General features: G+C 40.0%; 1 protein-coding gene across 1 annotated transcript; it reads left to right on the top strand.

Moving 5' to 3' along the window:
• The first annotated feature begins 844 nt into the window (after positions 1-844).
• Positions 845-12826, top strand: hnrnpl (heterogeneous nuclear ribonucleoprotein L). Its single transcript, XM_065963137.1, has 14 exons — positions 845-998; positions 1348-1466; positions 3718-3955; positions 4524-4611; positions 4728-4822; positions 4929-5001; positions 9725-9760; positions 10038-10106; positions 10195-10445; positions 10690-10811; positions 10932-11133; positions 11223-11280; positions 12029-12124; positions 12237-12826. Exons 1-14 carry the CDS (start codon positions 915-917, stop codon positions 12293-12295), a joined length of 1590 nt encoding a protein of 529 aa, XP_065819209.1. The 5' UTR covers positions 845-914; the 3' UTR covers positions 12296-12826.
• Positions 12827-13254: the final 428 nt, after the last annotated feature.

The raw sequence follows: 13254 nt of genomic DNA, 5'->3' as shown, positions 1-13254 counted from the left end.
CCAACCCCACATAACCTCTTGATACAGGTTTTATGCTAGGTACCACATGTCCTGAAAAGTAGGCCACAAAGTATTATGCTCTTTTTTATATCTTTTTTTTATCATGAAAAAAACCTGCTAATTACATGTAAACATCAATTTAAAAAAATAACCCACATTGATAAAGGCAAGATGGTGAAAAAAACAAAGATTCATTATTTATCAGGGGAATTGCACTGATGTGTCTCTTCTTCGCAGCTTTAAAAAAGGGTAAAGACCATTCAGGATATTGGGAAACTTCTAATTAGAGTTTGCTAAGAAGAGCATTCTGTTAGGATACTGTTTTCATAGGTTTTATATGTGACAGGTGTGTTACAGGTCAGCAGGCTTAATGCTTGGACCCTTTAAAATATTTAACCTATGGGTAAACCCCGCCTCCTCTCCAAGAGGACAGGATATTGTAAATGATTGATTAAATGATTAAATGATTGAATGAAAAACCTACCAATAATAAAACGTGTAGCGTGTGGCGCTCTACTGATGCATTCAAAGTCATGGGAAATAAGAAAACATTGAGTCAGCTTTGCTCTGTATTCGTCAAAATTGTTGCCTGGTCGCATTTTCAGAAAAGTAATCGACATTTTAAGAAAACGTTTGAGAAAAGTTATGCTATGTTCACAACGTTTTGGCACCGTTAGAAGTAATATAATCATGTCTCAAATCATTTTAGATATTTGAATCTGTTTCACATCTGTAGATTAAAATGTGTTTTTAGGGACAATAAGAAATTATCAATCAGGGTGTATTTAAAGGCTCTAAGAAAAAGCTATGGATAATAAAAACCCAAGTCTTCAATTTGAGCCGTTCAGACATAGTAGTCCCTTTTCCCATGCACCTTGAATGCAGCAGTAGGCCGGCACAAGGGACAGGACAACATGGCTGCTGCTGCGGGCCGATACTACGGAGAAGGCGGTAGAGCAACGAAAAGACAGAAAACTGAGGACGGAGGAATGACAACGGTAAGGGTTTCGTTCAAGCCGGTAAAATAGAGTTTTATCGTGCAAAAAAATATACACTTTCTGTCCCTTCAAAGAGAGGAGAGCCACCTAGCTAACAGACGCAATCAAATTCTCGTTTGCTGCAGCTCTTAGGTTAAACATTGTTATTTGCCACAGACTTCCTGATTCGTAAAATAAATTTTAAAAAATGAATAATATATTAAATATATTTGCAGGGCTAATTTTAGAACGATTGTAAATTAATTGTAAGTTATACCATTTTTTTAGTCGACCCCCCCTGATTGTGACCCTGCTGAGACACCCCCCCCCCCCGATTTAGACCCTGTAACCATCATGTCATGTGTTTCAGGAGAACTACGATGACCCTCATAAACCGCTGCCCTCCACGGTGGTGCACATCCGGGGCCTGGTAGACGGCATCATGGAGGCAGACCTGGTGGAGGCCCTGCAGGAGTTTGGAGCTATCAGGTAATGGCAGAGCTCATAAGACTGATTGTCAGATATGCTCATTGGATTCACTGTTTCTTTGGGGCAGTGAAGGGATTCCCATCCTTCATGTGTCATGGATAAAGATGTAGGACCATTTCACACTTACAGACAATACTGTGTAAGCACACGGTCATCTAATAATCAAAGTGGTATATTAGAAAGTATTTGAAGACTTCATACATCCTGTGGACGAAGAGGATTGATTAATTCCAATAACCAATATCATCCTTGTTTTGACTACTCTGCATGTCAAACCTACCCATTCATACCTGTTCACACACTGATGGCAGAGGCAGCTGTGTAAAGTGTCTGTCAGTAATAACTAATACATTCATACACATTCAATTCTACTGCAATTCACTTAGCAGACGCTTTTATTCAAAGCGACGTACATCAGAGAGTAAGAACAACACAAGTAAGGATCTAGAAAAAAAGAGAACAATGTCAGTAAGAGCAAATGATCAGCTTTGAGTCTGATTGGACACACAGGTGCTGACAGGAAGTGACCAGAGACAAAGCACAACATTGAGGGCAGTTCTTGAGAGCTCTAATCAGTATAGAAACCATCTTATAAGTCGTCCTTATCAAACAAAAACCATCGTCATTACCATCATCATCATCAATAATATGGAGACCATCATCATTAAGTTAGTAGGTATTCATGAAAGAGCTGGGTCTTTAGCTTTTTCTTAAAGGTGCAGAGGGACATTCAGATGCTGCTGATGCAGCTGTGCCACATTTGGGGTCAAAGGCCATTGCACACTGAATCAGTTTTTTTTGTCAGAAACTGATGCATGGTAAAAAAGGAATTAAATCTTATGTTATATCAATTAACTCAGAAACTTAAAGTTCGTCATTATTTTTTTCGGAACAGGTTTGATTTTCTGTGTTTTTTCACATTCATCCCTGTGTGTGTGTGTCTGTAGTGTCCCCACCTCAAACTGTCAGCCGCTGTTCATGATCAATTGCTTCGCAGAAATGGTGTCCTAATGTGTGGTTCCTGGATAGAGAGCAGCGTATCTAACTGGACCACTGACATCCTGAAATACACCTGGGAGCGATCGGGATAATCCTGCAGCTCATTATCAACAGGAGAAACTCTCCTTTAGTCACACACTCATCTTGTTTTCATGTGGACAGACCCCGTTGTATTTTTTCAAGGAATGAAAGAACCGCTAAATCATCTTCACTGCTTGATCACTCTGATGAGGGCGACACAATCAGTAAAATAAATGCAGCGGACTCAGTGTGCGTAACTTGTTTTTTGTTTTTTCGGATTACGGAGCCAAAAAATTACGCCTGAAAAAAACAGACTCAGTGTGCAAAGGCCTTACATGTCATGCCCAAGTCACAATGACATATGGCTGCAGGAGCTTGGGATCAAACCCCAAATCAAACTTGGCAATTTTGGCTGTCGGCACCTTTTCTTTTTGGTGACATAATTATTTTGAAGGGAGTTTCCATACATATTGTTTTGTTTCTATCAAAGACTATATAAAGCATGGATGTAGTCTCAGTCACGGCACCCATTGGTTTCTGGAGAGGCGTTTTGAAGCTGCGTGATAGCGGTCACCATATTGAAAATACTGACTCTACCTAACTTTTAGTCACTCTAGTAACAATCAGAGATGTGGAGTTGAGGCAGGTCTAAAGCCCGCTGACAAACCACTACAACGTACGCACCTGCCTGGCAGTCAAATTATTCACGCCTCAAAGCGGTAAAACTCATCCCCCATACAGTAACAATACAAACAATGAGCTCTTGATACCAATTTAATTTTATGGCCCAAGCTGTAAACATGTGTATTTCTGCTGTAAAAAATTTCAATATAGACCTTTAGGGAAATCCTTAGCCTCAAGTCGACACCGGACGACCTGCACATTTTCTTGCTCTTTTTTTGCAGCCTCATTCTTTTCATATTTCAACACCAGAGGTTGCCGCTTGGCTTCTATCCTGAACAACAGAGGGCTGAGGTAGCAACTTGTCCGTCATAGAAAACCCCTTCCTAAGAACCATAAGCCACCAAATGAACATCCCAATGTATTAAAGAAGGCTTCAAAATAGCTGTTAAGACCTCAAACTGAGGTGAAAATGTTTCCTGAGGTCAAAAAAAAAACTAGAATGAGAAGTGGAAAAATTGAACCAAGCTGCCCATGATTTTGAAACATTTATTATACTCTTTGTTTTTATAAGCATGGTAATCTTTATTCTTTAAATATTTCTTCACAGTTATGTGGTTATGATGCCTAAGAAGCGCCAGGCCCTGGTTGAGTACGAGGACATGAACGGCTCCTGTAATGCTGTAAATTACGCAGCAGAGAACCAGGTTTACATTGCAGGACACCCAGCCTTCATCAATTACTCCACCAGCCAGAAGATCTCCAGGCCGGGGGACTCCGACGACACCCGGAGCGTCAACAATGTGCTGTTGCTCACCATTATAAACCCCATCTATCCTATCACCACGGTAACGTGACTTAAACACCTGTCATGGTTGAGTGCGTCGTCCTGATTGATGCTGCAGTGTTTTGAAGTAGATGCTGTACTGATGAATTACAAATTCAATTTGAATCATTCATCAGATAACTGCTTTAATAAAGGGATCAGGTTCTTTTCTGAGAAACTCCTTTTTAAATTAGAGCTGCCGATGTACATGCATCAATCACATGCTATACTTATTTCCCCAATGTTTTGTTTTTATGTTTTAAGACTGATGATTCACAACAAACCTTGAAGGGTAAAGTCCTAATCTTCTACATTAGCATGACTTAAGAAAGCAAATAATAATAAAAAGATCCATTCCATCTACTCAAGGGAACAGTCAAGAACCTCCAATATCTTCTAATGCAGAGTGTCTGTCTTCTAGCTCCATATACACACTGTGAATCGAGAATCTAGTAATGTAAACATTCAGCAAAACAGTACGTTTTGTTGTGTCTATTCATGCGCTATATTTGAATTGACGTGTGTGCTGTCTCAGAGTGTTCATAACTACATCAGGAGATCCTTCTAAACTTATCCGTATGCCCCTGCAGGACGTGCTCTACACCATTTGTAACAACTGCGGTCCTGTACAGAGGATCGTCATCTTCAGGAAGAATGGTGTTCAGGCCATGGTGGAATATCCTTTTCAGTATTTTGATTAACTTCTCCATGTTGATGCTACTTTTGGATAGACTAATACTGTGCAATATATGAATGTTTCATTCTAGCTGAACCTTAACTCACTGCTGCTACATTTGATTCAGTCCAGAGTGCACAGAGGGCCAAAGCCTCTCTGAATGGAGCAGACATTTATTCTGGCTGCTGCACGCTTAAAATTGAATATGCCAAGGTTAGTGTACGCCTGGATCCAACCAACCTTTGTACCTGTTTACTGAGCATTAGAAGTTAATGAGAGGAAAGTAGTTTTGATTCCTGTAATTCAATCCTCTCTACAGCCAGCGCGCCTTAATGTCTTCAAGAATGACCAGGACACGTGGGACTACACAAACCCAAACCTCAGTGGCCAAGGTAACCTGCAGTCCCCTATCCTTCCTCCCCCCCCCCTTTTTTCTTCCTTCTCCTCTCATGGCACTGTATGGGATGTTAAGGGTTCTCTGCCTCCGGGGGTATTGCCTTTGATCACACATGAATGTTCACCATGCTGCTCAGAGGCAGTATTCCTGCGATGCCTTCACAGCATTTTCTGGCCACACAGCAGGCTCAAAGTAAGGGCATGAGGAGCAACCTCAAGGGCAGCTGACCTCGATTACAGGCTCATCATGCATGTGAGAAGCAAAATGCACCCGTCACAGAAGCACACACACAGTCACACCATACCTCACATAGGTTCACATTTCCCTGTACAGCATGTCACAGCTGCACGAACTCACAGCCCTGCCTACTCCAGTCCCAGTACACATTACAAAGACCATCACACCTGGTAGCATTCTTTCACACATAGTGGAGATTTGATTAAAGCTGAGTGACTTGATGTGACCACTAGGCACACTTAAAGTTAAAGGTCCCAGGATATGGCAAATATATTCACCATCATTTTGATTAATCTTTCCCTAATCATATTGAATTAATTGTGCTGCTAGTAAAATAAGTATCCTGAAAATGATGGAGACCTGAAACACAGGTTATTAGTGTGTAAACATTAGAATTTAGTTTGACATGCTAATGGAAGGATTAAGATGGATTATTTCTAAATGTAAGAAAACTAAAACAGAAAAGGGATAATATACTCAATAGAGCAGCTACATTAATCTATACAACTCTGTCTCTGCGATGCTTGTCCAGAGACACAGCCGAAAAGAGGGGCTGTAAACTGAACTGCCACCTGCAATATTGTTTATAGTCGATGACTCCTGCAGTGTTTCTAATTTTAAAGGTTTTTACAGAAGGCTGAATTGGCCTCTGTTGTCCCCTCCTTTTGCAAAACAAGCAAAGACAGTAATTTGAACAGGAAGAAAACTGTCCCAACATTTAAACCCTGGTTCTCTCAAATTCCCTTTTGCAAGACGTCAGGGGGCTGCAAGCTGAGCTGCTGCGAACTTAAATTCAGGGAGTGTCTGTGACACTGTCACGGTGTACAATTGTAATTATTCATGAATCAAATCTTGACACGGGTCTAAATTAGATTCAGTATCAAAACTGTCTTCTATACATACAGTTCTATTTAACAGAAAAGTAAAAAGTGGAATTTTAGTTAAATTATGAGTTATATTTTTGGGTGTAATTTTTGCATGTAACCATTGACGGTGGAACAGAAGACCGCACACAGACGCATGTCATGGGACCTTTAACATAAAACGTACATTACAAACACGCTTAAAGTGTCTTGACTTTATTGAGCTTTCAAAAAAACAATTTGTAAGTGTTCATGGAAAGGTTTTTCAAAAGTAGAGATTACATCAGTAAAATGTTTCACAAAGAACCTGATTGAGAAGACATCACTGCAATGCATACTGTTAAATATTTGCCTTCAATTCTTTCTGGACAGCAATATTCTATTGCTCTGATTTCAGACTTGAATCCAAACAGAAACATTTCTTTTGTGTATGTGTACAGCCACACACTGTTAAACAATGCAGTTGTTTCCTTTGTACACCACCAGGACCACAACATGTATATTCCATACAGGTGTCCATACGTTTCTTGATTATCTAAAGTTTGTGCTGCCTTATGATCCAGAGGTACTCCTTGTGTCCTCACTGTGCAAACTCATACAGGCTCACCTCAACCCTCTAAGCAGACACAGTGTGACAGCAGCCACAGCTAATGTAAACTGCTCTGTGGCACACATCGGACACAGTGGGGCAAAAATACCGGAACACAACCTCAACTCAGTACTTCCTTATTCCACGTCCATCACCACCCTTTTCTCCACCACCTGACATGGGACTCATGTACTGTTGGTGGTGGACATTAGCCGCCATTTCAGTTTGAGGGACAGAAATACTCCAAGGCCACTCGAACAGACATCTCGCATATCCACCGCCACAGACTGATGTTGATAGATTGATAGAAGCATCAACCACCAGCTCTTTACCAGTACAGCACATCTCATCTGCAGAGCCCCTGAGGAGACACAACACATTGATGATGAGGGTGGGGAGTCATTTGTGTGGTTGTGTGGCCACGCCTCCTAGCCCCTTGGAATATGCCTGCCATAACACAACCACAGGGGAGACCAACAGAGGAGTTTTCAGACACACTCAGCCTGACCAGGGAACAGACGACACCACATACTGGGGCAGTAAACAAAAAAAGAGGCCATGAAAACACAACGAGCTGAACATCCACGGCAACACACAGCTGAACCGCCATGACAGCACATCATCATGCAGATATTCCAGATGACTTATTGTCATGCTAGATGCCTTTTTTATTTTGCAAGTGGCCTACAGCTATTAAACCAAATAAGCGAGCATCACGTGAGCGTCCATTTTTACATGAGAAGAAAAAATCCACGGGGGGGCCTATGAAGACACAAGCATCAAACACCTATCAAGCATACAGATTTCAAATCCCTTACCTAAACTTTCTACATTTAAGGACTCTGGTGTTTTGTATTTTCCCCTGTACCTTCTATCCCATTTCCCTCCTCTCTGTGCTGTTCTTGTGTTTCTGCGTTGTTTCATTTTTCAATTTTTTTGCACTGGCCCATAGTGATGCCCTTTAACGCCTCCCGTGTGATGCAGGTTTGGCTCAGTGTGTCTGTGGACAGACAGCCCACTCTCAAACGGTGCAAATGTCCTGCTTTGTGATCAGAGCACGGTAAGCTGGAAATGAGCCTCTTAATAGCAACTTTGAATACAAAGCGGCAGCAAGTCACAAAAAACCGAGCATGGATGTGTGGATGTACTTTTCTCTCTGGTGGTGGGGATTCAAAGAAAGAAGGAAGGAAGGAAGAAAAGACTGAAGGAAGAGAATGAGTTGAGGCTGGATTCAAGAGGTTGGCTGGAGGCATCGTTGCTGAAGACTGCCCCCTACCTGCCCACTGTGTCCCTTGCTCCTTATGTGGTGCTGTAAGTACTCGAGAGAAACGAACGAATGAATCTGACGTTAATGGTTGAAAGTTATTCTTTATGAAAATAAAACAACTTGTTATTTTCAGAAACTGTTTTTTAAAAGTTTATAGTATTATATAGGCCCAGAGTTATTTTGGTTTCTATTCACTGTCTCTGATCATCTGCATCTTGTTTTCCAAAGGAGTGAGCACTACTGGTCAGAAGTAGAATATTACATGTTTTTAAGTTTATTTCTTATTGTTTTTATTTACTGGTTTTAGTAGATAAGAGGAGATAAGGCAGCTTCTGAGGTAGAAGTCACACCTGGTGATGAAACGTTTAACATCATCAAAAGAGTTTTTTTTATGTGCTCAAATAAGGGTTAAAATAGATCTAAGATTACAGGGGTTTATATCTGTGTTACTAATATTTCAGAATTTGTGATATGCACATTGCACTAATCATGAAAAATACTATGCAGAATTGTCTGTGGAAGTGATGCTTGTAATTTAATTTAGTTTGATTAATTTAATTTATTATAATTTATTAGTCTAGAGGAGAATGAGAGACGGGTACAGCCAGATATAGACCCAAAATACAGACATTTTGGACTAGTGTTTCATGGAACAATTAACGGTCTTCAACTCAAGGCAAATACCAAGTAGGCCCAAATGTATTGATTCATTTCAAATCTGTGTAAAAGGAGGAGTAGGCATAGTGACGTCACTGACGTAAAATATGGTCACTTTAACAGTTAGTATTGTGATAAGTGATTTTCCTAGTGATTAATTTCCTAGTTGGTTAAAGGAAAATTTAAATTCAAACAAAACGACTAGTCTGAAGGTAAGAACACACTCAGAGAACAGCTCGCATTGACCGTCCACGGCTCCAGACCTGCCTACAGGCTGCAAGAGAGCTTAACCACAACATCTGACCGACATGAAGGGCTGCCAAATATATGAATCATTTGTTAAACTGACTTGTAGCTCTGGTGCCGCGAAGGTGACCGTTGAATAGTTTAGTTGTATTCTTTGTATTTTTTTTATTTTACCAGCAGAGGGCGCTCTCTGCTTTTTGCTTCTCTTGTTAAACTTCAGTATCTGAAGAAGAGAGGCAAACATGATGGTGAAAGCAAGTTTATATTTTTTTTAATATTTATTTTTGGGCTTTTTTGCCTTTTTATATGACGAGATAAGGGAGAGAGTAGAAAACTGGAGAGCGGGGGATGGCATGAGGGAAAGGAGCCATAGATCGGTTATTATTGAGTAACACATCGGAACAATAATCAAATAATTTGCAACACTTTTAATAAGGGAGTTTGATCGATTCTTTGTCGCAGCCTCACAACACTGAATGATTTGGTATTTTTGTTTTTGTCAGGGCATGATTATCTTGAAGTGTAATTGAGTTGTTTTGAAAATGCAACATCACAAACATTTTAATGTGACAAACTTTATTAAATTCTTTCCTTTTCACAATGTTACATAGTCATCATGCCTGATGTGTTTTCACTCCTGATGTCATACCTCTGTCTTCTCTTGGTTTGTAAGAACTGTTTAGTTCTCTTAGTTTCAATAAAATGTTTTTAGACTGCAGCTCATACTGACGCTCATTTCCTCTCAGATCTTGTTGAATGTTTCAACTCTTTATGATCGGCTAGAATTTAAAAGTTGTTTTTTCTACAGTGTTGACAAATGTATACCTTTTTTTAAATCTGGATTTGTGTACCTGCACAGATGCTGATGGGGAAGGCAATTGGAACAATTCACAAGGTGTGTGAGTTTGTACTTGGAAGGCTAATATCAGAGGTCTTTTAAGATATGTTGAAAGCTTTTTTTTTTTAATCAGTCACATGTAAAAACATAAATCTCCATTATGTCATATTTATCAAACAGCCTGCAGACTGTTTTAACGCTGACCATGTCAGTCCCATCTGTTGCATGTCATTCACAAGCTTGTTCTTTATCACAATTAACACTCATGAGGTGCATCTTTAAAAACTGAAGCAAGGCAACTGCTGGATAGTCAACTTTAAATGTTCCATTTCAGATCCAAACGCCAATCCTAACAAACGCCAAAGGCAGCCGGCTCTCCTGGGAGACCATCCACCGGATTATGGTAAAGATCCAAATGTCTGACATAAAGAAGAATGAGGAACATACACACACTGCATCTGTGCCTCTGATGGTTTTTTTCTCTGATTAAGGTGGTCCTCAGGGAGGTTATCATGGCTACAATGAAGATAGCTACGGTCCTCCGCCTCCCCACCGCATGGGGCAAAGTATGGGTGGGCGTGGTCGAGGTAGCCAGCGTTATGGCCCTGGGTATGGACCCCCACCCCCGGATTACGGTCCTCATGCTGATTCACCGGTTCTTATGGTTTACGGCCTCGAGCCCGCTAAGATCAACGCTGACAAGGTCTTCAACATCTTCTGCCTGTATGGAAACGTTGAGCGGGTGAGTAGACAAACTCTGTGGGTCCATTTCTCATTGGAGAAAAAAAAAACACTGTGGATTTAAGAAACTGAAAATAATACAGCTACTCCCCAGTTAAAAACAATTGTGACTTCAGATGGTCAGCTCTAACTGTTTTTAAAACCTGCCTGAGCGGTAAAGACGAGGGCTGTCATGTTTGTTTACTGTAAAAACACAACTCTTGTTTTTGTTTGTGTAAGTGAGCTGGATATTTTTCTTCCCCTAGATAAAGTTCATGAAGAGTAAGCCTGGAGCAGCGATGGTTGAAATGGGAGACTGTTACTCTGTGGACAGAGCCATCACTCACCTGAACAACAACTTCCTGTTCGGACAGAAACTCAATGTTTGGTAAGTGCAGCTGTGCAAGCCATCACAAAGTATTGGCATAGTTTCTAAAGGAAAAACCGTGCAGACTGCAGAATTCCATATACAAACATAACAAACTGTTGTCTCTTCTCCCCTTGGTAGTGTGTCCAAGCAGCAGGCTATAGTTCCCGGACAGTGCTACCAGTTAGAGGACAACACCAGCAGCTTCAAAGATTTCCATGGATCTCGAAACAACCGTTTCACCTCCCCAGAGCAGGCCGCCAAGAACAGAATCCAGCATCCCAGTAACGTTCTCCACTTCTTCAACGCACAGCCCGACATCTCTGTGGAGATCTTCAACCAGGTGAGAAGAGCCAGCCGGTGTTCTGTCCAAAGCTACGAGTTACCCACAAACCCCCTCAAATGTTTGCTGACACCTGTCCTTCCTTCCAGGTCTGTGATGAACTGGAAATTAAGAACCCTGCAAGTGTGAAACTTTTCACTGGAAAGAGTAAGTCTGGAGAAATTTTGACAATTATCCAAAACCGTACACACATCAGTTTAGTTCAGTGCTTTAAAGAGTATTCTGTTTGTCCTATCTGTGGGGCCTATGTCACTGATATTTCCAAAGTGATCCAGTTTGTTGCTTCATCTGTATCAGACTTGTCTTGATATTAAAAGTGGCTGACACAACAATGGAAAGAATCACAACCCATATGGACCCTTTTGTTAATGCAATCATCAAAGCTACCAGACTCCATTGACAAAAACAGTCATTTTACTCTGTAGAACACAGGAGGGGATTATCTACTTCCTCCTCTGTTTGTTTTTTAGGGGTTTTGTTACACAGTTATTGTGTTGGATTAACATATCCATTACCTCACAAACTCATTCACCAAGGTAACAGTGGACTTGGAACTTTTGTGTTCACTTTTTTGAGTCCTGTGAGTTTGAAGAAGGCGATGTAATTTCTGGTTCTGGTTTATAAATCAAGCATTTGCTCTAAGAAGTTATTAAATTGGAACGTACCATAATTAAGCTCTAAGCCTGGACTAAATTGTCCGCATCTCAAACTGCATGGTTGTGTTAGCATGCTAATGGTAGCGCTCGTAGCTTCACATTCACCTAGACATGTAAATACTCATACAACATTACAGACTCACACTTCTCACCTTTTGTAGACAGTCATGACTCAGAGATATTCACAGAGGATAAACTTGATTATTTCTGTGTAATATGTTGCACATTCTGCCATTAAGGTGAGCGGAGTTCATCTGGTCTCCTGGAGTGGGAATCAATCAATGATGCTATGGAAGCTCTCGCTTTGATGAACCATTACCAGATGAAAAACCCCAGTGAGTTCTGATCTCTTCACTTGAACATCTCAGGAGTCATGTTTTTAATATTTAGATTAACTGTTACTTTATAAAGTTACCTTTTAAAAAGCTTCTTTCTTTCCTCTCTCAGGTGGGCCTTACCCATACACACTGAAGCTGTGTTTCTCGACTACACACCATGCCAACTAAACACTCCCCTCAAACTCTTTGTAACATTTTGTGTCTTTGCATAGAGTATACTGTTGTTCTGTTGTCACGTCTCTGAAACATTCAAACAGTATTGACAAAAACTAGCCCTGATGTTAAGACGGCGTTACTCAAACATTGAATTTGTATGATTTATTTTAGCTTTACTATGTTTTCAACTAGATTTTTTGTATTTTATTTTGTGTGTTCACAACACTAGATTTAAACATTTCAATGTTGACCTCAGTCTTTTGTTTCTTTAATCAAGTGAACAGTAACTATGATGTCACTACTGTTGAAAGCAGGCTTCACATCTTCAGAGATATTTAGTTTTCTTCCTCCTGATGAGGACACATTCATGTCTTTTCATTGAGAAATAAACTATGTTTATTGTCAAGTTCTTACAGAGAAAAGCTGTAGTTTTCTGTATACAAAGGTCAAAGTGACGTATTAGTTCTTGTACTACAGTGTTGTGTTTCTACTCAGACTGAAGAATATTATTACCATTAAGATTAAAGGATGGCATAAGTAAGAGATGGTGTTCTGTATGAAAATGATTAAGACACAATCAAAATGTCAATGTTCAGTTACTTTTTTAGTAAACAATAATGTGAATGTTATCCTGTCAGGAATAACTCAATCGTCGGAAAATACTCAGTTTTTTGTTTTCACATGGATGCAACAAAAAAATTAATGAATCCCTAAAATATTTAACAAAATGCAAAAAAAAAGCATTTCATAATAAAGTAATATTTAGTGAAACGCAGTAGAATCACTGGTTCCAAACTACCCATCTCTGCTAAAGCCTTTACAAAAAAGGAAATGAAGTCCTACACGTTCAGTGTTCTGAAATAGGTTTTTCCAGTATCAGAAGTTTAATTGCACTTCACAAACTGTTCATTGTAGTTCACTGAATATTTTTGCGTTTCATTAAATGTTCTTGCGTTTGGGGAAATGTTTTT

This window comes from Labrus bergylta, chromosome 14, assembly GCF_963930695.1.
Source record: "Labrus bergylta chromosome 14, fLabBer1.1, whole genome shotgun sequence".
Taxonomy (NCBI): domain Eukaryota; kingdom Metazoa; phylum Chordata; class Actinopteri; order Labriformes; family Labridae; genus Labrus; species Labrus bergylta.
This window is presented reverse-complemented; position numbering and strand designations above follow the sequence as displayed.

What these genes read in the sequence shown, in the direction of transcription:
- hnrnpl (XM_065963137.1), top strand. Translation starts at nt 915, where the DNA reads ATGGCTGCTGCTGCGGGCCGATACTACGGAGAAGGCGGTAGAGCAACG. An exon ending in CAGGAGTTTGGAGCTATCAG is followed by an intron (nt 1,467 to 3,717) that starts GTAATGGCAGAG and finishes ATTTCTTCACAG; the next exon opens with TTATGTGGTTATGATGCCTA. An exon ending in TTAAAATTGAATATGCCAAG is followed by an intron (nt 4,823 to 4,928) that starts GTTAGTGTACGC and finishes TCCTCTCTACAG; the next exon opens with CCAGCGCGCCTTAATGTCTT.